Source organism: Canis lupus, chromosome X (assembly GCF_011100685.1).
Source record: "Canis lupus familiaris isolate Mischka breed German Shepherd chromosome X, alternate assembly UU_Cfam_GSD_1.0, whole genome shotgun sequence".
In the NCBI taxonomy this organism is placed as follows: domain Eukaryota; kingdom Metazoa; phylum Chordata; class Mammalia; order Carnivora; family Canidae; genus Canis; species Canis lupus.
Genome location: NC_049260.1, coordinates 95743040 through 95767908, shown reverse-complemented (window position 1 = coordinate 95767908; position 24869 = coordinate 95743040). Strand labels below are relative to the sequence as shown.

The 24869-nt window shown below is 41.5% G+C and overlaps 1 protein-coding gene across 7 annotated transcripts in view; it reads right to left on the bottom strand.

Moving 5' to 3' along the window:
- Window positions 1-734: 734 nt before the first annotated feature.
- GRIA3 (glutamate ionotropic receptor AMPA type subunit 3) overlaps window positions 735-24869 on the bottom strand; it is a 281926-nt gene continuing 257791 nt past the window's right edge. For 5 of the 7 annotated variants that reach the window (XM_038588235.1, XM_038588234.1, XM_038588233.1 and 2 more), the window contains 3 exons: window positions 10338-10452; window positions 7467-7714; window positions 735-2965 (listed from right to left, as the gene is read on the bottom strand). In XM_038588235.1, the coding sequence (XP_038444163.1) occupies window positions 7469-7714; window positions 10338-10452 (361 nt within the window). In that variant the 3' untranslated portion in view covers window positions 735-2965; window positions 7467-7468. Of the gene's footprint in view, window positions 2966-7466; window positions 7715-10337; window positions 10453-24580; window positions 24696-24869 lie in introns of those variants that run through there. The other 2 variants (XM_038588237.1, XR_005386427.1) reach the window with 2 other exon arrangements.

The following is a 24869-nucleotide window of genomic DNA, read 5'->3' as shown; positions in this document are numbered from 1 at the left end:
TGTATTGGATAAAACTGTATTCCATGTTCACAATCTACAAATCAGACTAGATCAGTGGCCTTTCGTTTCTCCCTCAGAAACATAAAATCAGTACAGTCCTGATTTCATTATTTCTCTCTGCACACTAGATCAGTGACCCCAGGTGGAACGAAAGTTTTTCTAATAGAACATGAAGTTACTATTAGGAATTTAGACAGCAGAACAAAACTTAGCTACTTAACTAAGAGTACTAAGACACATACTTTGTGATGATGTGGGGCAGGCAGTTGGAAGTGTTATTGAAGAACATCGATCCTTAGTTTGGACACTTTGCTGGGAGGTCAGATCTGGAAATAGGAGTATGGGAAACCAAGGTTAGGGTCAAAGCCCCTGGGGAGAGGGTCTCAAAGGGTGGAGGAGACAAAGAATGGAAATGGAAGGCTCTGGAGTTAAACTTTCCCTATCAACTGAAGTCCTGCTTCTTGCTGTTTATGGACATCGTCTCACTGTTGGAGATCCTGGCAAACCTAACCTAAGGCCTCGATGGCACACTTCTATTTAGGACAAGGGCTCTGAGCTTGTGTGTGGTTGCAGCTGAGTGTCGGTCGGGCATGGTGTAATCCTTTATGAGAATCACCAGCAAGGTGACTGTGACGTCATTGGCAAAGCTTCTGATGGGAAGTAAATTAGTGAACAATAACTTCTTGGCACCTGCACCCAAGTAAATTTTAAAGAGTCAAAGCACAGAAATGGAATTCTTTCTTTACAATTTTATTTACAAAATGTATTAAAACTTTGTACAATACCTCATGGCAATGAGGCTCCGTAATTTATGCCCACACATGCAATTTACGCTTTTACAGCCATTAGTTTGCTTGGCAATTTTTCTGTTCACTGAAGTACAGCTTTAACAACAAAAAGAAAAGAATTGGAAAAAAAATCCTCAAGTGACTACTGCCAAACTCCCATAGCTTGAAGTTAGTAGCAGAAATTTGAAGCAATCAATGTTTTTTTTTAAACATGCAGGTTTTTAAAAAATAACAAACCAATTTACCCGCCTCTTCATTCCCAGTGAAGTTTTCTCTGAAAAACTGATTTGAGTCAATAAACATATATTTCTCTTTATACAGTGCCTATGAAAACATTTGTGTGTAGGTCGGTTGATTTGTTTTATAGAACTTCACATTTGCACGGCGTTAGCTTCCTGCTCTGGACATCATAGCATTCAGAAGTTGAAAATCACAGTTTCATGAAAACAAAACAAAACAAAAACACAACAGCTTTCTTTTTGTTTGTTCAATACCATTTAAAATTTGACAGGTGAGTTATTCGCTTATGACACAATTTTTGGAATGAAAGTTTATATTACACTTTTCTGGAAACGTTTCATTGGAACGAGACTTCTTCCTTCCTTTGCTGAAGACAAGAGCAAATGGGCAGCAAGTCGGCTAAGCATCTAAAGGTCACACTTGGGAAATGAATTCGAGCTCCTAGTTTTTACAGTCTGGAAACTTCCCAATGCACGTCACTGATGAGAGCAAACTACTGAACTACAGAAAGCATACGTCATTATATAGGAGGTAATTAGTGAGCGGAGACTATTTCCTCTGACTGTTCTGATAATGCCAACGGCAGGTACGCAATTAGTGACTTGATAGCCTGTGGAGCAGTGGAGCGATCTTCCGAGAAAGCCAGGAGAGAGGCTGCCCCAAGCAAGGACCTAGGAGTGATGCTGAGGCCCTTGGTTTAGCGGTAGGTTTGGGAATGCATTTTAGTCTTTGCAAACTAGAAAAGGACACATGCAGTCTGACGCAGAGCCATGGGCAGTAACAGGCGACAGCTGGGAAGACAGACCTAGCAAGAGTAAAGTCACACTGAGAACTGGGGTCTGAACCCACTGGCCTGCCTTGCGACGCGGTCCTGTCTCCGAGGTGTACACTTGAAAGGCATACTTAGCGGAGAAAGCAGAGCTAAACACAGTGTTGTTTCTGAGAAAGATCTTCTAAACACATTGGGGAGTGTAGGCAGCATTTCCCTCACCTCAATGCTAAATACTCAACTATATTGACTGAAAATGCACACTGAAGCAAGAAAAACAGATCTGTGAGCTGCAATTCTAGGCTTCTTGGAAAGCCCCGGGATCCGTTTTGGGAAAGCACCGAGAGGTATGCCAGATAGTGTGCCGTCCCTTGCTACACACAAAAGTCAATTTCGAAAGCTCTGTTCATCCCCTCACCGAGTGGGAAGTTATCAAAGCATTTTCACAAAACCATTTCCAGAACACAGAGAAGTCACGGTTTAGTCCCTTTTCCAAAGTGTTTGAATTTTCTTAAGTGTCGCATTTACATTCTAAAGATATACACATTTCAGCAACGTGGAAAGGAAATAGGGTGCACAGAACATCACTACCAACAGGAACTACCAAAAACATCTGGTCAGCAGATCCTAGAAGAAATGCCAGTCTGTCTTCCCAAACACAGGGAGTCAGAGATTTTTTTTTAAATCAGGAGGAATTAATTATTTTAGCTGAGATGGGCCTATTTGCTGAACTGGAATTTTAAATTTGTGTGTGCATGTGTGTGTGTGCGTGTGCGTGCGTGTGTGTGTGTGTGTGTGTATTAAAGAACATGGTGTTCATATACTGAGCAGTGGTATCAAAGAATGGCTTTTGTTCAATTGACTTTTTTTAATAAGATTTTTTTTCGCATACTGGAATCTTGCATGTCCATTTTTTTGTTGGTTTTATTTTAATTTTTTCAAGCAAAGCAAAAAATTTCAATGATGGTTTGCATTGTCGCGAGTCTCAGAGTGTTCCATAAGGCACTGAAGGAAAAAAAAATCAGTTTTTCCTATTGAAAGGTCATTGCACCATCAGCAATATTCGTGTCATGCCCGACACCAAGGAAAGTGAAATCTGGCTCAGGATCCTTGAAGCAGCCACGTTTTCGGTGATTCCTCTCATCACATGCCGCCAGTGGGACGGGATCTGCAAAGGCAAGGGGGAAACTTCCATTTGAAAGGGCTTTCTCTTAGGAATTGCAAAGTTTCTTATGGTTCCGTCTATGTGGGACGAGAACCGTGAATGTTTTCTCAAATTGGCATCTCTGGGGCTGCACTCGGTTTGACTGGCTTGAGGCAACAAGTCTGTTTCACTTCTCTCACCTGATGCAAATGCTTTGCAATGAGGTTAAATTAGGTTCCTTCACTACTGTGCATTGTACTAAGACGTCACAGATGTCGCGTGAAGTCTAACTCAAGGCATTGATCACTTAGGATGCGAGTATACTAGGAAGTCTTAGTAGCATTCATATAGAGATGTTCAGGGCAAGTAACCTGTGGAGTGTAATTCTGATTGCAGAGCCTGTGACAAGGGACTGTTTACCTAAGACAGAGGATAAGCGATGTTCTGTGTGGCTTGTTCATTGAAATCCATTTGACTGCGAGAAGAAAATTTGCTGTTCATTACTGGAAAGGTGACAGCTTGTCCCTCTTAATACCTACGCCCTTAGTTATTCCAATCTGAAAATAGCATATGGACTTTAAAGCACATTCCAGAAAGAGGCCAGAACGGTGATACCCATGAAGGGGCTTGGCAGGGGTCCTTGCCCCAGATGTTATAGGCCTGTTGGGATGCTGAGGCTGCCCTCCTGTAGGAGGTATTAACTAGTGCAGGGGATTCATTTGCCCCTGACTCTGAAGACTGCGGGGCATTTTTCTGCCTCCTTTTCAGGTGCACACCCCTCTTCTCCATCCTTTCCTTCTATACCAAGGGAATCCTTGTTTTTCTCCTGAGCCAACAATTTCCCCAGGAAGAATGTTTATGCATGGGCTGCAGAAAGGAAAATCGATCATTTTGAAAATGGTGGCATGAGCAAAGTTAACACTTTCTGGGAGGACTAAACGGAACCATCTTAGAGGAAAAATAGAAATCTTTTCCCTTAACTTCAAGTATCTTGAGGTTTTGAAAATGAGAAGCATTTCAAAAATATAGTTGAAGAAACCAAAGAAGCTAGAACTAGCTCTAGTAGATGTCTAGTAAGACACCTCCCACCTAGAATCAGGGCTATGAAGTTGCTAATTGTTCTGTTCCCCTTCAGGTAGGTGTGTTAGTGATGACAGGTGCATAAGAAGTAGTTCTTGATGGCAGTGAGGAAATTGGGGAGAATCTCTTAAAACAGCAGAGCCAACCCGAGGGTGCAGTGAATTTGGAACATCTGGCAGTCAGTCACTGCCAAGGCATGCTTGTGGGGGGTGGGGGCGCACACTTTCAGTAGTTGGTCAGTAACCCAGAGAGGCAGCAGACATCCGGGAGCTGTCTGCTCCCTGGTGGGTGCTGAATCTGAGGCTGAGGCATGTGTTCCCACAACAAGTTCATTAATCCTGACTATTCTCACCCATACAACATGAGCGATGACTCCCTCTTCTTTCAAGGATGCTTTTCATTATCCAGGTCTTACCTGGATCATATTTTTGCAAGTAATTGCCCTGGGGTCATTTTTCCTGAAGAAATTACTGGTACTCCAAACTCCTAAGGCTGACTCGATGATTAGCAATAAAAGTAAAAATCTCAGGGTGCTGCTTGATCTCTGTGCCTCCACATAGACCATGATAGATGTAGGCCAATTCACATAACTGGAAGCCTAATAACTAGGTAACAAATTAGAAGTCATTAGGAGATCTTCCAGAACTTCATGGGAATTAAAAGATGAATGGATAAAGGGGTCACCCTTCACTTAATCAACATTCCCCTACCATTATGTGACTGAGCTGGCTGAGGACAGCAATGAGGTTTATGTTTCCTGCTCAGCTTGCTTTGTGCCTCTTGAACTGATACATGGAAGGATTTTTCTGGTATCCTCAGAGGCTTTTCCTTCTTGTCTGGAGACTTCACATAGACTCAGAGGATCAACCAAGATGACTAAAGGAAGGTCAGAGAGCCAGAAGCTGTGGAAATTTCATTTCTGGGCCCCCACTTGAGGACTGCAACATTCTGCCCAAAGGTTTGCTGACCCCAGCTTTTCTTTCTTTCCCTTCCTCTCTTTCTGTTTCTTTTTTTGTCTTTCCTTTCCCCTCTGCCCTTCCCTCTGTCCTTCATTCCCTCCCCCCTTCTTTCCTTTCCTTCCTTAAGTTACATGCCCTGAGATAATTTTCTCTAGAATCTTACAACTCCTTGGACCAGCAGCATCAACATGGCCTGGGAGATTGTGAGAAATGTAGACTCTCAGGTAGCATCCCAGACCTACTCAATCCTAATCCACGTTTTTATAAATTCCCCAGGTGATTCACAACACACTCTGAGGTTTAAGAAGCACTGCTCTGGGGCTTTAACAAGAGATTGAGGCTATAGTAGCTGAGAAGTAGAGACATAGCTTCTCAGATGGAATGGCTGATAATAAGGAGGTTCTGGAGACTGTATGACTTGACAGATTCTTTGTGGGGAAAGCAGGAGATATTGACTATACAACCTCATGTGGAATGTGTAAGAAATGAGTAACCAATGTGTAACCAATGAATGTGTAACCAATGTTTTTTGGTAAACAAGTGGGACATAGACTTAGGATCTGCTTTCCATTTAACAGGATCCTGTTGGGATTTCAAGGTTTCTGGAGACCACCAGGCCACTGGCAGCTAGAGGCAGGATGGTTTGGCAAGGAGAATACAGATATGAGAGGAAGGAAGGCTGGGTTCTAGTCCCAGAATGGCCACTACCTAGTTGTGTTGCCTTGAGCAAGTCACTGGGTGTGACTGGGTCTGTTACCTGAAAGGGAAAACACTTTGTGACCCACTACCTCAAATGAGGCAATAGATGTGAATGCACTTGGAAAACTGTTAGGCAAATTTCAGATGTATTCTTTTTTTGGATGCCAGTATCTCAGAATTTGGGATAATTAAGGTAAGCTGAAATCACCCATGAACTACCCTATGAAAAAACAAATAATGTGCCCCAAATTGTAATGGGCCTATACAACCTACTCAAGAGTAAAATATTGTAAGCACACTAGAACATTAAATGCTTGCATGCAAACAATGCTAATTACAGATGAATCCACATATTGTACATTCAGCAATGCAATGGGAAAACTCAGTTAGTGGGTTAGTTCAGTGTACTGAGTATGTTGTGGCAAAGGGTTGTAGTTGGCCGCAGGAAAGAACAACCAGCAACTTCATCAAATGAGACCATGCTTTCCATGGTGAAGACACACGATTTATTTGGATGAAATATTAATTAAAAGTGGGCTGAATTTAGTTCCACAATGTGAAATACAAGGAGATCAAAACGCAAATACTGCATTTGTAGAAAGTTGAGTGCATTCAAGAAACTCATATTGATGTAGTCTCATGAGGTAAGATATCTCCCACTTAGAATAAGGGCTATGAAGTTGCTAATTGTTCTGTTCCCCTTCAGATGGGTGTGTTAGTGATGACAGATGCACTTGAAGGTGACAGGACTATATTCTTTTAAACACTTCCAGAATGGACAGGCTATCTCACTTCAAGCTTGCCTTTGAACACGTCTGAGTTATTGGTTGGGGTAGGGGTGGGGGTTTGGCTGTAGCTGCTAGACTCAAGGTAGCATCAGTCAGGTTCATCTAAGTATGGATTTGGGACAGCCAACAGCAGGGAGCCTAGACTGTTCTTTGGGAGACACTTACCTGAATATCAGTTCCAAGAAAGGGACAACAAAGAAACTCAAAAATGAAAGAAATGGTCTCAGATTTACACTTAAGAGAACCACCATGCCCTTACAGAAGCACTGCATTTCTCAAAGTGGCAGTGGCCCACTTCCATTCCTCATTTTACCATCAGATCCAGAGCAGCTGTTTTCTGTAGAACTGCACTGTCCAATACAGTAGCCACATGTGACCATCGAACACTCTGTAGGGGGCTAGTACCAGTTGAAATGTAGTATGGGTACAAAATACACGCCAGATTTCTAAGACTTAGCATGAAGGGAATAATGTAAAATATCCCATTCACTTTTTTTAATAAATTTTATTTTTTATTGGTGTTCAATTTGCCAGCATATAGAATAACACCCAGTGCTCATCCCGTCAAATGCTCATTCACTTTTGATATTGAGAACATGTTGAAATGATATTTTGGATATATTGAGTTAAATAAAATGTAGCCTTAAACTAATTTCACTTGTGTTACTTTTCAAAGTGTAGCTCCTAGAGCACTTCAGATTACACATGTGGTTCACGTAGGTGGCTCACAAACATTCCCATTGAACAGTGCTGCTCTAGAGAATTTCTTCTCCTTTTGGGTCACACATCATAGTACAATTACGATGGTGCTATTAGAAAAGCAGCACTGCCCGACAAGAAAGCACAACCATTGTTTTCAAAGAATCAAATGGTTGCAAAGAATAGACAATACTTGAAACAATAAACCAAAGTGAGAGAGAGACAGAGGGAGAGAGAGAGAGAGGAGAAATTAACACATAGTAAGGTGATGCTGATTAGTTTACTAGACCTTGACCGTACCCCTAGATCTTAACACTTTCTGTTCCATACACGTTGTAGCCTTCTCTGTATGTAGCGTAATTTTGAGTGTTGGTGGCAGGAGCAGGCTTAAAGTTTTGGGTGTTCTTTGTGAGTTTCATGCGTTTGGACTCTGCCCGTGATTTATAACAGAATTCTATCAAAGCCACCATCATGGCCAGCCCCAGACCTCCGACAAGTATATAGAAAACGCCTGCCACATTGCTCAGGCTCAGAGCGCTGGTCTTGTCCTAAGAGAAATGAACAACGCGATTAGTTCTTGGGGAAAACACAAGCAATAGGACATCATAATGCATGACAACAATATAGGATAGTTCTAAGTTGTAAAAGAACTAAACATTGATGTCAGTAAGTGTTATGACTCGACTCTGGCAACTGACTGATGTTTCACAAATGGCCCGCAAGATGGTAGATTGTGCTTCTGTTGACAGTTGTGGTCCTCACCTAGACGTTCAGTTACTTTGACTCCTTAATTCCTTTGGTACCTCAAAATGGTGTCAGCAACTAAATATAACAGCGCTTGGCCACAGGAGCAAAAGTGTAAACACAAGCACAATTTATTCTTCTGCCAGCCTCAAAGTGCCATTTGCCAGAGTTGAGCTGTGACATAATCTCTAGAAATGTAACACTCTTTTCATTTGGGAACTTGAAGCACTCTTTCCCCTCTCTGGCCCGCAACACCCCTTTCTCCCTTGTTGTCCCTGTGACAAACTTGTCAACAACTTGTCTTGAAGATACCAGGTGAGAATATTAGAGGTTCCTGATATTCCTATCTGGAGAGTTCCTTCACGAGGGTTTGTTTAAAAGGGATTAACTCTCCCCTTTCCCCCGGTGGCTGAGAAATTGCTCCCTTTGGGGACTGGTTGCTAAGTTTGCATCCTCAGGGCAGCAAGTCTTTGTGCTTCTGCAACAAGGGCATAGCACAAAGAATTGGTTCCCTCCCATCTTCCTGAGAGTTGAAGGAAAACTGTCAGGAGGACCTATTGGGTCCTGAATTGGCTCCATATAAATCAGAAAGCTTTTCCAGAAGGCTGATGATTTAAAAAAAATCCAGCTCATTTTCAGCTTTACTCAGGGAATGTGGCAAATAATTAAAAAAAAAAATACTATACTTATCTGTTCTCTATTTAAAATAGGGGCGGGGGGGAATCGAGGAAGCCGGTCAGTGACTTTCAGGTCAAACTGCAAATCTGACTAAGTTATCTGCCTGTATGAAAAAGCAAAAACTGAACTGCTGAACAATGGAAAGAAAAAAGTTGGTGCCTTGAGCCCTACCTTGAGGTAGGACACACCAAGGGCCCGGAGCCTTTCTTTGAAAAAAAATAAAATAAAATAGCATTTTGTAGTCTTTTTAGAGGGAATGTAACCATTTTGCTGCTGAATGCCATTGAATGGAATACCCAAATTGTTAAGTCAGTGAATTGAATATCTTACTGAAATGGTAATACAGTGAGCAGGTAATGGCCATGGCTGACACTCAACACTCTGTGGCCCAGCTAGTCCTGGTATCATTTAAAGAATTAAATGGAGAGAGGATACGGCCATGTCTTGATTCTATTGTTATAGGAGACAGCGCTATACTTGTTTACCTTAATAAAAAGGCCAATTAGAATTGAATTGCATGGTTGGGGAGGAGGGTATGTGTGAGCCTCATGTTTACAAAACCTTGTAAATAGTCACTCTTCTAGGGCCAGTGACAGGAAACTAGAGAAGTGGGAATTTCTGTCCCCTATGAAACAATGGATCATTTCCTTATTAAGGAGGCTGGTGAGGCTACCTGCAAGGATGCTCCACGATCCACTAGGAAATGGACCGGTTCCGGCAACCCTCCCTCTGCCGTGAGGTTATTATATGTATGTGGTACTTCATGAAGGAAAAGTGTCCTTGGATATAACCCACGTTAAGTTGTGGCAACAAGAACAGTTTCAAGTTCCAGGTATTTAAGTTTCACAGAATTCCCTGTCATGGGATGTGGAAAACCAGTAGCAAAATGGTTCACTGCACAGGGGAAATGAGTGACATTTCATGAAATGAATTAACTGATACCACAATATTAGTTCAAAAAAAGGCAAGGCAAAAATTGAAACTAAAAAGAACTTTCTTAGGGGAGCAAAGGGGGGCAGGAAGGAGGCGGGGAAGAGTGTTTCATGCTTATCAATGTGATGTTATCCTGACAATGTATACCCTTAAGGAGCATGCGACTAAATTTCAAAAGTATTATGTACCGAGATTCAAGTGACACCTTTGGAAGAGAGAAGTGTGACAGACTTAATGATATTCGAGATCTAAATAGATGCTGAACTCAATAGGACAGCAGCTGGGAGGAGGCTAATCATTCCGCTTACAGAGACCAGTCTTTGTTATTTATTTCTTTGACTGTTTTCACATGAGATTGATATAATGTACGAATAACCAAAGGTATTTACAACTACAAAGTCTCTGACATCGTAAGAGGTTAAGAGAAAGTACTGTCACAACTGGATGTTTTTTTTTTTTTTTTTTTTTGGTTGTGGTTGTTGTTAGGTTTTCTCTTTGAACTTTCGAAATGTGAAATACAGTAAAACCCCCTTATAACACAGCTCAGTTTTTCACAGCTTTGGAAGTGCGGTGGGCCAGATTGGGTTCCAATCTCAACACTAGCTCCGTCCTGAAGGTCAAGGTCAATGGTTGGTGCTTGGCGGCAGGTCTCCGCGGTGGGCCACCTGCCTTGTGACTTTAGCGCTGCTGTTATAAAGGGGTCCCACTGTGTTGGGGGGGGGGTGTGTTGGGAAGGAAAGCCGTTTTGGGGTAGAAAATAAACAGTGGTTCAAAATGTGATTGCTAATCAGTACAAAAAGACCTTCAGCGACTGACCTTACTCCCGGAGTCCTTGGCTCCACACTCCCCCTTATCGTACCACCATTTGTTTTTCAGCTTGTCTAAGATGCCTTGTTCACTGAGTTTCAATACTGCAAGGTTTACAGGCGTTCTTCACGTGGGAAATAACATAAATAACATTATATTATGTTATTTTATGTTATTCAAGCTTCAAACTACTTTAAAACTATAGAAAGCGATAAAGCAGGGGGCCCTGGCCACAGAGTAATTTTAGAACACTGCAGGCAACCTGAGCATTACCTTATAAAAAGTTAACACTACAGCAACGCTATATTTACCAGGGCCTGCCCATATCGCTTTGAGTAATCGGCACACACTGTTAAATAATGAGGATAGAAAAACAGGCACTCCTTGGATAGGCTGTGTGTGGTGAGGAGGGGGTCTCCCCTCAAGTGACAATCGTCGGCGGCAGCTCGAGGTAGCTTTATGACGGACATGTGTTAGGTTTGATCTAACCGGGTGTCTTGTTGTACTTCCAGACAGAAAGCAAGCTCTATGGAGGAGCAGGGGAGGGGACGGGGCCAGAAGAGAAAGTCGACTCTACGGGCATGACATGCCTTCTGATTAGTTGTCCTTTATTACACAAACCTTTAGCCCAGATGAAGATGATCTCAGAAAGAACTCTACTACAAACATGTCTTCACTCCGCAAGCTCTGAATTCTTTACACACGTACTGGTTTTAGAATTGATAGAACGTGGACCTCTGAGTTTTGGATGAGAGGACTTTCCACAAGAAGAAAACTGGCCTGTGGCTTGTTCCTCTTGCTAACTGGCTGTCTCTCTGATATGGCCCTATGTCTTTGGTCAACTCAGATGACCAGAGGGTGAACCAGATTGTTTAAAAATGGATTATTAATATGGCACCATCTAAAATGGCACACTGATTCTGCCACTGTGCATAGTACTGTAGAGGAACAGTTTACTGTTCCAGGAAGATAAGACTTCCTCAACTGAGAGTATCCTACAGCCCCAGGAGGCCAGGCCAGTGCTCCCTAGCCCTCCACCTTTTAAAGCATCAGGCCTGCAGTCCAAGCCCCTGGGCAAACGCAGGAAACCCTACTGGTCTGAGGTTAATATTTCCTCCCTTAGAAATTTCTTCAGCTGTAGAATGGGAATAATGGCCTTTACCCTGTCTTCTTGTTAGAGCTAATGGATTTTAAATAAAATATCTTCCATAACTTCGGATAAAAATGTATTATATTTAGAGGGTGGCATAATTCTATTATAAGATAACAAACTACTGTGTGTTCATATTCACACGAACGATGTTGCGAATACTAGTGCATGTTATTCTGAACGCCACCAATTCACAAGGAGGAAAGCAGACACGTTTCTGTTACTATGAACATGCCATAGAATTTCTTAGCTTATTCGGGGTAAGTTGGACCCACCAACATATTCAGTCATTGGGAAGACTTCCTCTAGTCACAGAGATGTGCCCTCTATCAGACCAAGTTCCCAAAGCCTTGTTCCTTTCTCTCCCCCTTTGCTGTTGAGAGCAGAGGGACCATCTCATCCTGAGATATACTGAGAAATGTATAATCATTTAAAAACAATATGCAATTTTAGGGTGCTTGAGATTTGAAAAACTATAAACCTGGAGTGTCAGGGAGGTGACATTTTCTCAGTTGGTTCTGGGCATGGCAGCCAGAATATCTGCATTTTGTATCTCACCAGGAAATTGAGATCTTTTTATGTTTTTTTTTCTTTCTTCTTTTTCTTTTTATGTTTTAAACAAGTTCTTTCAATGCTCAGAACCTTAGCCTTCTCAAATGCCAACCAGTTTGGCTTGGGATACAAAGCAACAAAAGATACTTAAAACTTTGAGCCTCTTTAAGATATCATTGGCAGTGAAAGTTAAGTCTTAGGTTTTTAGTTTCATTCATTTATTTATTTTTAAAGATTTTATTTTTAAGTAATCTCTACACCCAACGTGGGGCTTGAATTTACAACTTTGAGATCAAGAGTCACACACTCTATCCACCTAGCCAGCCAGATGCCCCAAGTCTAAGACTTTTAAAGGACAGACAGGCCATCTATGACCCTGAGATCAGTGTTTGAACTTCCTTCTCCCTTACTTCTCACTGTTTGGCCCCCTTCTGTCTCTCCTTTTCACTTATTAGTTTTTGTTTTATCACCACCTCTCCCTCAGTGCTATGCCTTAAGCCAGACACTGGTGCCCAGGCTTCAAAGGCAGGGGAGATGCTTCCCAATGGCACCTGGGTGCCCAATTCCATCAGGATCCCAGGAAAAAGCACAAAGAATTTTCTTTCTCCTTTCTATGCTTTCCTTTTTCTTATTTTAAAGGGTGCAGTGTCCTCACGTGGCTCTCTAAGCCTTTACCGGTCCCCATCCTCATTCAAGGTCCTATATTCTTCATATGACTATTCAATTTCCTTAGTACAGTGGCTCTTACTAGATCTCAGGAATAGAGCAGTCTGATCAAAGGCACTCACACTATGGTCCAAATAGAGATCTCTTCCTAGAGAACCTGGGTTTTAAAGAAGCTTGTCAACCATTAAGTGAGCTATGTTGTTCATAGTGTTACATGTGGGTTTATTTATTTATTTTTTTCATTATGGAAATAAGTTTTATTGAGGTGGATGGGATAGTACAAAACCAAAACATTGTTTTAGCTTCATCTATACACAGGGCAACCTCTGATCTACATGTGGGTTTAGAGCAATAGTTCTTAAAGTGTGGTCCAAGAACCCCGGAGGACCCCTGAAACCTTTTCATCAGAAGATCTGCATAGTCAACACTATTTTTAATAATACTAAGACCTTCCTTGTCCTTCTCACTCTTATTGCCTCATGAAGTACAGTGGAGTTACCTGGAGGCTTCGTGACATGTGATCTTGCCACAAATTGAATGAAAAAGCAGAAATGAAAATCCTTTTCTCTTATATGGAGCCAGATATTAAAGAGATTTGCAAAATCATAGGACCATATACTCCTTACTAATTTTGTTTTGGAAAAATTTAGTTAGTTTTCATAAAAAGTATGTTATTTATGTTAACATATATTGGGTTTATTATTATTATTATTATTATTTTGGGTTTATTATTTTTAAGATAAATTAAGGAATACATCCTTTTAGAATTCCATTTTAATTTCTGATACAGTAAATATTAGTAGATATGCCACACATAAACAAAATCTTTTGGGAGTTCCCTTTAATTTTTAAGTGTGTAAAAGGGTCCTGGGATAAAGAGAAGTTTGAGAAGCACTGGCTTTGGAGAAGGAATGCTTTTTCTGTGCTGCGGCCTATTCTAGGTTGCTACCATCCACCCTTGCTAAAACCTCAGTAGTTTAGGCTCAGTAGGTCGGCAGTTTGGAATCCTACTTCTGACAAATGGCCTGTCACTGCCGGAGGACATCCAGTGGCCTCTGCAGAATGGCTGCTAACTGCTCTCCGCTTCTATGGCCTCCGCGGTTACTGTGGAGGTTACCTTACTGTCATGGTTCTCAATCAGGGGTCCTTTTGTCCTCCAGGGGCTATTTGGCAATGTCTAGAGTCACTTCTCATGGTCACAACTGGGCGGGGGGTGGGAGGGACACTACCTTGAAGAAGTTTAGTCTTTGATTGGAAAAAAATCACAGGGCTTATGAAATCTGGCAGGGAACCAATGTGCGTTTGGGAACTTCTAAATAAAAATAAAGGAGAAAAACAAACATTTCAAGCAGCAGCACAGCCAAGGAGCATAAAAGCTGTAATCAGGAATCACAGATAATGCCACTTAACAAGGTTTAGGATAGCTGCCAAGAAAAGAAAATACAAGGCCCAAATCTCCTAGAACTGTTTGTTGCTGTGGAGTGGAAGAAATTCCTGAGATGGCAGAGAAATGCTGCCAGGATTTTCTTTTTTACTGCACCTTCCTGGATGTATTGCCCAGCTCATTCCAATTCAACCAAATGTATTGACACTCCCCTGATGCACCCGCACACCCACACACATGCACACACAATCTGGGATTTTAAAGGAAGAGGAATCACGTGGGCATTCTGTCATTTTAAATGTCACTGTCTCCGTGAAGCAGTTTTTGCTCCCTGCCTCAGTATTTTCTCCCTCCTTCCTATTTACACATGTGTCTCTTACTCCCACTAGACTGTGTGTTTTCAAGTGCAGGGACCGTGGCTTACGTATTTGTATCCCTGCTTAGACCCATTCTCTCAACAAGTGCTTGCTGCATAGCTAACTCTCTTTTAGCATTGCTTTTCAGCCTAATATTTCCCCAAGTTATCACACTTCTTACTATTGTTTGAATTTAATGATCACCCTAAGAAGGTAGATTTATGGCCTCTACATTGTAAGTCAAGAAATTGAGGCACAGATAGGTTAAGCAATCTGCTCAAGCCTGCACAGCAAGTTATGGGGCAGGCCAGAGGGCAAATGAATATATATTTAACTCTGTACTGTGCATTCTCTAGTGGAACACACGAAAGGGTGCAGTCCTCTTTATTTCTATTCTTCGTGCTTGGATGTTCATAATGAAGTTTGTCTTTAGGGACTACCACACTCCAAGTAACTATCAACCTAGCAAGGGCATATCTTGCAGCTGGGGCCTTTCACTGTGTGGCAGCAATATGTCTCCAGGGGAGGCTTCAGAGCAATTACTGCAGGCCCTTAACTGGTACCTAAGAGAATTATAAGTCAGAAATATTTATTGTACTCACCTCAATAGAGAACAAAAAGAATTAAACAAAGTAGGTCAGATTCCTATCATGGAAATTAGGCATTCTCACCTCTGACAGGCTTGCTATGAACCTTTTGCTGGGTACAGCCCTCCCAAGAAAAAGGCAAGGGTCCAGAGGCTTAGGGAGAGAACAGGAGAGTTTCGTGATGTAATTTCAGGAGGTCTGGGGATGTCCCCCTGTCCAAAAATATTTTCCTCACGGGTACCTGAAATTCCGTCCTGAGAATTGCACACCTGAGAATTGCCCACCTTTAAGTTTGAGCAATATTCCTTGTTAAAATACAAAGCTCCTTTGGGAAATGGGAAATGGACCAGAGCAACTATTTACAGACTCCAGTTGGAGTCTTTGTTATATTTTGTTTAAAAAGTGTTCAAGGAAGAAGAGTGTAAAACTCCCCTAAGAGTATTCATAGAAATGTGTATGGATTGTTGATCAGATGAAGAGGGTAGGAGCAAAGGTGAATCACGTCATTTAAAAGTATGTGAAGGCAGTGCGGACTGGTGGCAGGATAATGAATACTGAGCGTGGGGAACAGTCTTGGAGTGGCATCTATTTTTCTTTTTAAATAGAGGTAGTAATGTAATGCATAATGCTTTGAAAATGAGTTCTACTTTTGAATAAAAGAAACCATATCTAGCTGATACAAGTTTTTGCTTATCTCTGCCATCCACACCTGGCAGTACCTCAGCTACAAAGGACTGTGCTCACTAATCCAAGGCATCCAGCTCTCGGTGGCGGTTGTCCAGATTCCCAGCTCATTCCTGGGATGTGCCAGCCAGTTCAGTGTTATCTTAGTGATGGCCAGTGCTACATATGGAGACAGTTTTAGGATAAGAAGGCTATTTTCTTTACTGTGAAAGTAGAAACTGTTTATTAAAAAAACCCCAAAGTAACCAAAACTTTTGATATCTTTCAAAGGAAGTGTCCAATTTATTTTTCAATTTTGAGTTCAGGAAATACCCCCAAAATAGGTAGTTTGGAGCCACAAAGAGGAAAAATGTGGGGAGAGAGATGTGAGGGTGCTGAGTTCCCCAGAGTGGGAAAGAAGAAAAAAAATGGCCTGGTGAATTAATGACCAAGTTGATTCCTCCAAATAGTGATCCTGGAAGGGTTGATATAAAAATCTGTACTGTGGCTATGTCTCTGAGCCTGAAAAATACAGGAACCCCGGGGCAGTACTATTTATCTGCCCAAAAGACTGTGGGATAGATTCTGCTCTGAATGGCTTCACTTCTCCTTTCTGAGGGGGGACACCTAAAGAGTAAATGTCTGTTTAATTAATGATGCCAGAAGATCTTCAATGTTGCCCTGAGGAGGGATAGATATATGTGTAAATACATCGGTTACAGAGAAAGACAAATACATCGGTTTACAGAGAAGTAAAAGAAATATACGAGGAAGGGTAGTGTATTTGCATAGGTGATGAACTCAGCCTAACATCTGGATCTGGGTGATGACAATGGAAGCTTATCACAACCTAAGCTGGAAGCCATCCCCTCACCCCATGCCTCATCTCAACCTCACTCCAACTTACTGACACTTGCTTCTTGGTACCTGGTGATTTTTTTGAATGACTTTTTAGAATTATCTTCAGCCCAGTGGAGGGAGGATAGCCATCCTCTCTTTCACTGGCTTTTCTACTGAAGATATTTCAGGTTTTGGGGACAAGTCACCTTTCTGAATTGCTCACATGCTTCCCTAGCCATTTCTGAAAAACTCCTAACATCACTCAGGAAATCACAGACATATGCAGACATGTGCGACTAGAGACATCTCTGCCCAGGTACGTCTTGATTTATTCACTTGAAGCCAATTGAATTGATGACCCAGCAAGAGAAGATTCTTTGCTAGATAAAAAGATTTACTCTAAGGTCCTTTATATTCTTTCCTGATGGTTTCTTTGGGATATGTGACCTCTCCATACAGTAGCTGTTGGGGATCATGGCAGTTCAAAATATGCCCTAAACTACACTAGAATCTGGAGCCCTTAAAAAAAATCTCTATCCAATTCTTTTCATAGGGATTTCTGGATGCAGGATTCTAGGAGAATGAGGGTTTAAGTTATTTCAATCTTTCTACCCTTGGATCAGCCTGAGCTTTCTCCACAACCTGGGAGCATGTACATATGACTGCAGGTATTACTGCACCCTGGCCCCCAAGCAACCCTCAGTCCCCAGGGGCAGCTACAATGATTTGCAGAGTTATGCAGAGCTTAGCTGCTAGAAGCTCCCTCTGAGTGAGAATTTATATCTATGTAGTTCACAAATGCAGCTCAAACCTATTTAACTCCTTGCTAATGAGATCATAATTTAATGCAAGTGCAAAGAGCAAATTCAATAATGCATGCACATAACATGAGGAGTTGAAAGCCGTGAGTCATTTTACTAAGGGCCTAACAATGCTAGTGACTGAAACCTATTGATGAGCATCTATGCTAGAGAAGCAGCTCCAGAAGTCACTTGTGGATATGTGAGTAAAGCTAGTGCTCTTCCAGATGATCATCTCTCAAATTCAAAGTGGTAGACCCCTTGATTCCACAAGTTGTGAATTTCACTGATGGATTTCTGCCAAACCGGGCCTTTGTCCAACCTCTCCCTTTAGAACAGGAATTCAAAACCATTATTGGTTGTGTACTATCTCACACTACCCAATTTGTCTGGAAGGACTTCTTACTCAATTTGTCCCTGATAGAGAGAAGGGCCTCAGGGAAGATGCTAAGCATCTGGAGAAGCCAATTTTGGCTAAAACGTGGCCACAGATACTTCCCCAAGTCATAATTGATATGATGCACTTGAAAACTCTGTTTTAAGATCCATTAAAAACTCAAACTATTAAATTTGGTTGGGCTTTTTTTTTTAACGTATAAATATGTTTTCTTTAGTTCATCCCAATGGCACCAAGAAAGAAAAGCGTAGATGGAGAAGACAGACAGAAACTGGTCTCACATTACATCAGAAACTCACATGACATGTGTTTCTGAAGACATCGAGTTCATGCCCCTGACTCTAGGCAAAATGTTGATTGAGAGTTAAACCTGATGGGTGCCAACATCCTTTCTCCTGAATAGCCCTCTCTTGAGCATGACCCATAGAAAAATAATCAGTCTTAGCTTACACTCCATTAGATTGCAGCAAATGGGGTCTATGTATCAGATCTGAAAGCAGCTGACTACTGGTTGCCATGCCAGGGCACATACCACTCTCTCCTAGCATGCATTCTAGCATCCACTTATCTGCCCTTTCCAGCGGTGATGCTAGATAGGACACACCAGCAGAGTCGGTCTCTCCCTCTCATTCTCTCTCTCTCTCTCTCTCTCAAATGTAAAGTATGCTATTGCCTTAGTTTTGTATTTTGAGAAGTATTTGCTTCAAGGCCAGATGAAATTAGGCTTTAAGGTGAATTTAGTGCTTGGAGCACACTTTTGCCACCTGTGACCAATGGGGATTTGCCTCACGTGCCAAGGGCCAAATGCTGTACCGCTCTCTAGAAAGTCAAAAGAGAATGGATTTTAATTGTTCTCCAAATATTTGCCCCCACCCTACTCCACCAACTTCAACTCCCACCCTCATTACATATTTTCCAATCATTTCAAATCTTTCATGTCTCTTTTCCATGGCTGTCGTGCCTTTCAGAGAGTGTGGTTCTATAACCTTCTCTCCAAATGAACAGAAACCAAATGATTTGGTCTTAGTGGGGCAGAAAGGGTATAGACACACACCATTTCACTCTGCCTCTGTAGCGATGTCTCTCCTCTTGGCAATTATTGTGTAACAGCATTCTTACCTTCAGCCTTTCCACTCCTGCTGCTCTTTCTGCTCTGGTGTTGAATATTTAGTCATTATTTGTCAATTAGAAACACATTCAAGTTATCAGGATAACACCAAAGGTAAATAATCATGTCTTAATCATAGAAATCATGGTTAAGGCCACAGTCAATTTAAAAAAATCACTAGAATGGATTAATTAAAACAACTTTTTTCTGGATTACAATTGTTTTCCGGTGGTAGAATTTATTCTTTAACACCATCTGGCAAAATCAACGGTTTTGGCAGTCACTGGACTGGTTCAGTTCTTAAGGCAAAAAGGTCCCTTGCTTGCAGCAGCCACTTGAGAGAAAGTGAGGGTTTGCTCTTGGGAAGAAGACCTGAGTAAAGTTCAAGGAGCAAATTTAGTCACTACCAGGAAAGAAAACTGTCAGGTTCTTCATACTTCCGGGAGGCAGCACCAGCACAGAGACATGCAAACCAACGAAGAGCATAATATACTCACCCTACTCCTTGATCCCAAACCAGTCTCGGTGATTCACGGGAACTTCTTCTAAGACCCAGGAAGTGCCATCGATCTGTAATGATTCTTGCCTACACACATAACAGTGTCAATAAAGAGTCATTGGGATCCATCTTAACCCTGGGCATCCAAAATGTCTACCTTAGGGATGGCTCCTGCCAATAAAAGGTCCATCTTGTTGCTGGTAAAAGGCAGATGCAGATTTCACATCCGTTACCCAAGGCCCAAGAATGTCAAAGAATTCTGGGTGTGGAAGAGAAGTGGTTAAGAGACGGTGGCATAGGAGAGGAGGTTTGTAGACATACACGGAAGAAGAAATACACATAAAACCGAGGATCTCGTTTATACATATGGGGAACATAGTATTACCTCATTCATCTAAGGACCACCACATAGGAAGCAGAGGGCATTTGGAAGTAGGCTGTTCTAAAGTATAACTTTTCACTGTCTTTGAATATAAGACTTGGTAAGCAAATGCATGAGATAAAAAAATGATTGCTAGTGATAGGAAGGAAGGAGTGTTTGAATTTCTTAAGAGAACAAACTCTTTTTAGGTCCTTTGAAAGCACCCACATAAAAAGAAACAACTAATTTTAATTGCAAGCCACTTTTTGAATTTGTGAAAACAAGTTCCCTAAATGCTCTCCTAGCGTCACATTGGTTATTCTAGTTGCTATATATTTTTAAAGATGACAAAGCTGCATTTCTCTATCAAGATTCTATAAATCATAATGATTATACAAGTGTTTATTTACTTTATTAAAGTTTAACTGCATGTCCCATTGTCATCCCTCGCTTCCTGATGTGCTTTGCAAGTTAAGGTATCTGTCATACAACTCTCATTCTAGTCAAGGGGTTCAGAATGGTTCCGTTTAAACATTCTGTTCCAATGTTCTCCTAAAGCACACAAAGAGTGCTGATTTTCAGCTTGGAAAATACAGACATTGGAAGCCTACATCCCTGGATAGAACTAAAGCCAAGACAATTTTAGGGCGAGGTGGGGTAGGGTTTATAAAGCCTTGTCCCCCAAGTCGCAGAGAGCTTGTTTCATAGACCAGACCCCTTCTAGGAAGGTAAGGCTACACAGGAAAGCTAAACAGGTGCCCTTTCCCCAAGATTAACAGAGTGAAGCAGGGCAAGTGGGGGTGGATCAGAAGAATTCGAAAGTTTGAGGTGACAGGCAGCTGTGGAGGGAGGCTGATGTGCTTATGTGGTAATTCAGCAGCTGAATCCCCATTCTGCTGTGATTTACAGTGACAGACTTTCACTGGCTGTGTCACAAACCCCTGGTGATAGGGGTTTATCGCTGGAACAACCTACTGACTCTTAATTACCGCATTTAGGCACACATTGTAATAACACACTAACACAAAAGGGTGATTTGCAGGTTAAAAATTCCCAAACCACAGCTCTAATTTTCATGATCCTTGCCTGTACATTTATAGTCCATCAAGGAAGGATCAGGTCTGATTTGTTTGGGTCCTATTAGTTGAGGTTCAGGAAATTGCTAAAAGCAAGCAGTTTTTTAGTTCTAGCCTGTAGGTCTGGTTCAGAGGCCACCTCAGTGACTGACCTTGTCTTAATTCCTTGTATTCAGAAAATGAAATAAAATAAACAAAGTGAAATTAAATATCTATTGTGCTGGTTTAAACATGCACATTTAAAGCAGCCTGAAAAATTGCTGGTTCCTTCTGTAGAAGGGTAACTTTTTGAGAGTAGGCTGAAAATGCAGGATGTCTCATGTCAGGGGGAAAAAGTCAACAGTTTATCATAATTACCCATTTATCATTATTTTAAGGTTGCGGAAGAGAGAGAGATAAGTATTGTAGATTTTTCTTTCTCTCCTGGTTTCAGAGATAATAGGTGTGGGAGTGTTTTTGAAAAAATAAAAGCACTCATAAATGTCAGGCTTTGTGATTATTGTCATTTTTAGTAATCAGTACTGAGGGCTGAAATGGCTTAAATATGCCATTTGCCTTGTAACCGAGGTAGTTGAGAATGAACCTGATTTTCATGGAAATATATCACGTGCAATCAGATTCACATTGCCTGTTGGATGGGTATATGTGATCAATCGCTGTCTGCAATATTATCACAAGAGGTGACCCTGAAACTCAGCAGAGATTTGTGACAACATTAGCTGTGTGACCTTCTCAAAGTCACCACCATCTCTGGGTCTCACTCTCTGTGAAATGATGGTATATTCAACAGTCAATTGTCATGTTAACTGGGGATGGGTTACAATAAAGAAGTGTAATTTTCAAGCCATTTTACCAATACAGTCAAACCTCCCTGATTTGGACTAACATAGGGACTGTCTGAATGAGAAAGACCCGAATTACAAAACAGGTTTAAAGAATGACAGTTTTATTACTTTAAGTCTGTTTTGTAATTCAAACTCACTATAATACATTGCCATAGTGGAGGTCCTTGCGAGAGCTACTTTAGCGGATAGCTTTGTAATGAATATGAATGTATCTCACAAATGCTTGCAACATTTGAGAAAAATTTGTTCTCTTAAGGAAAAAATTCAACTGACAATCTAAACTCTTCATTTGCTTAACAAACCTCTCTTGGCCCCTTTCCTGATACTATTTGGGTAGTTCATCGACTGGTCCCTGTGTGGTTTGTCACAAATTAGAAATATGAGGGCTCCAGGTTAATGGGGTTTTGCTGCCTTTTCTACCTTCTTCTCCATTGATTTTTGGCGTCACCACCAAATAGTGGTAAAATGGATTCAAGTTCATCTCTTGCCCCTTCTCTTGCTCACTCTCAGAAAACAGCAGGTAGTAAGAAGGGAGAGGATAAAGGCAAGCTCCTTGGTAATCCGGAAACAGAAAAAGCAATCGTTGGAGATGCAGCACTCATCATACTATTATCCATAGCTGAGAAAAGGGGTTGACTTATTTCAAAAGGCTGGCTGGAGGAATGACCAAAACAAGTGATTTGAGAGATGCCTGGCCGGTAGCACTAATGTCAGAGAACTTGGACACATTTAGACTCTATCTGAATATCGAAAATCAGATAATCTGGAAATCGTGGGCTGGCAATAAGGTTACTTGATAACTTTGCAGCAGTATCAGCTGAGGAAAAAAGAAAGGCTTGATTGCTGGTTGTAATTAGCAAAGAGCTGGTCTAAAGTTTTAGGGGTCTTCATGATACCAAAACATCTGGGTCAAAAGTAAAAATTCAGCCAAATACATGCAGATTTTTTTTTTTTTTGGTTTATGTGACATCAAACATCTGGTTATTTGAAAACTTCTGGACACTTGGCATCATGTGGATGTTTTAGAGTCATCTTGACACAGTCCATGGCTCCTTTGTAACCATGATGAGTGTGAATGATGAATTCATGAGAGCAATGTATCCAATCCAGCTCAATTTTCATTCTGCAACTCACTTGAATGAGAAAATTAGGTTCTCCGTGGCCTGCTAAGAACATGAGAAAAAGACCAGGAAGAAGGTTCTAAATACTCTAGGCATCAGGTTAGCCACTGCAAAACTCAACTGAGCCGAAAGCTTGGCTGGCTAAACTGTCAATGTCATCAGTTCACACTGGTGGGAAAGGAAGTTACTGCTTTCTGACACACATAGTAAAACCTTGATTAATTGGAATCCATAAGGGATGAATGGAATTTTCAATAAGAATACTCATTTTGTTTCATTCTTGGCTAATAATATGTTTTGTTTTGTTTTTCCTCAAAATGCTTGTATCCACTTTCTCGCCTCCGGGAAGCAGCCTCTAATGTTTGAGGGTCAATCCAGATGGAGAGAAGATATAGGAGACAAAGCTGAATGTGACCTAACCACAGGTCATCTCTTGGCAAGTGATTTAAGAAAAATCAATTCCTTGCAGATTTCTTCTCTTTTGGTACTATTGCTGCTTTCTCATCAATGTGGAGTACTGAGGAGGGGCATGAATTCGGTTAGTTGGGGTACTGGTTAGGTGAGTTCTGGTTAATCAAGGTTTTACAATAAAAGACCTCGCCATTGCCTGGATAGATTATGTGTTGAAGAGAGTTGTATTTGAATTTATCTCTTGGAAAGTGCTCTGTATCAGTGTTTCCAAACTCCTATTATACTGCAGACTGGCCAACTAACTTTTCCATCAGGATCCTGAGGAATGGAGAGAGAAAGAGAAGAGCAGAGGTGTAACCATTGTCTCTGAAGGAGAAAAGGTTTGGCTTGCCTGTCTGTTGGCCTGTGTATGGGAAACACTGTTCTTCACCTTAAGATGCCCATGGTATCTTGGTTGTACAAGAGTTGATCTTACATGCTTCAATATAATTCGCATGCCCTTTGGGTCATGGAGGATTCTGTTTTCAGGTCCTCTCCTGTACTTACCCAGTGTGTCCTTCCATTACTTGGTATCATGGCTTCTGAGCTTGCCCCTATTTCTTGTTGCTTGGATGAAGGCTATTCGTTCTTTCTAGCCCCGAAGAGCATTAAGGAGCCAAAGGAGTGTCAAGTGAGATGGATTTTCTCATGAAGGCAGCCTGGATAACAATTAGACCTACCTGAACCAAGAACATGGCTAAGAAGAAGCCAAATCAGGAATTTATACACATGGAGTATCACAGTTAGGCGACGCACTTGTTTAAATATACAAAATGTCTTTGCCAAGTCTGTATATGGGGTGGCCTATTGAAGAAAGACCCCATTTAACTTGAAACCGAGCTTGTTCTTTGGCTTTCAAGTTAAGCGGGGCCAGCTTGAATAGGCCATCACATATCAAGAACAACATCTCATCACTCATACACATAATTGAAGAAGCCAACTCTAATCAACCAACCAATCTTTGTGAGCAACCATCATGCCTTAGTGGGGGGGAACAAAAGGCTGTAACCTGACTTTTCAGTAGATTGATTTGATTTCTCACACCACTCATGTGAGGCAGATGGGGACAGTCTTAAGGAAAGCCTTGGGCTCTTGAAAGCCTAGGCCATTGACACCCACACCATGGCCTTCATAAGGCAACCAGTCTGGTGTGTGAGGGGAAGGAAGGGGTGTGGAGGGGTAGCCTCTGTCTGGGAGTTTAAGAAGGGACCCAAGTTAGATCAAAAATGAGGGCAGTGCCCTGGAGTCTTTCTGGTTCCCAAAGCTGCCAGGCAGGGGAATAACCTGGTCATTCCACCTTATGTGTGAGTCTTGTGCTCTCTCCTCAATAATAAGATAACAGTCTTGCCGATTACTCGTCACTAAGGGTACCCGGTTGTGGTGACATTGAGGCTGACCTTGGAGTCACCGCCCCCGCTGCCGCACTCTCCTTTGTCGTACCACCATTTGTTTTTCAATTTGTCCAAGAGGCCTTGCTCATTCAGTTTTAATACTGCCAGGTTAACAGCATTTCTTGAAACGATAAAACATAACTTGTAAGAAAATGCACAAATGCTTAGGAAATCGTTAACGTATAAAAAGGAGCACAAGAGGACAAATTGGCTAAATTTCACAGAACGTGGAGCTATAAAAATGTCTGTACAGCAAATACAGGGTTAAATATTGGAAGGTGGCATGGAGGATAAC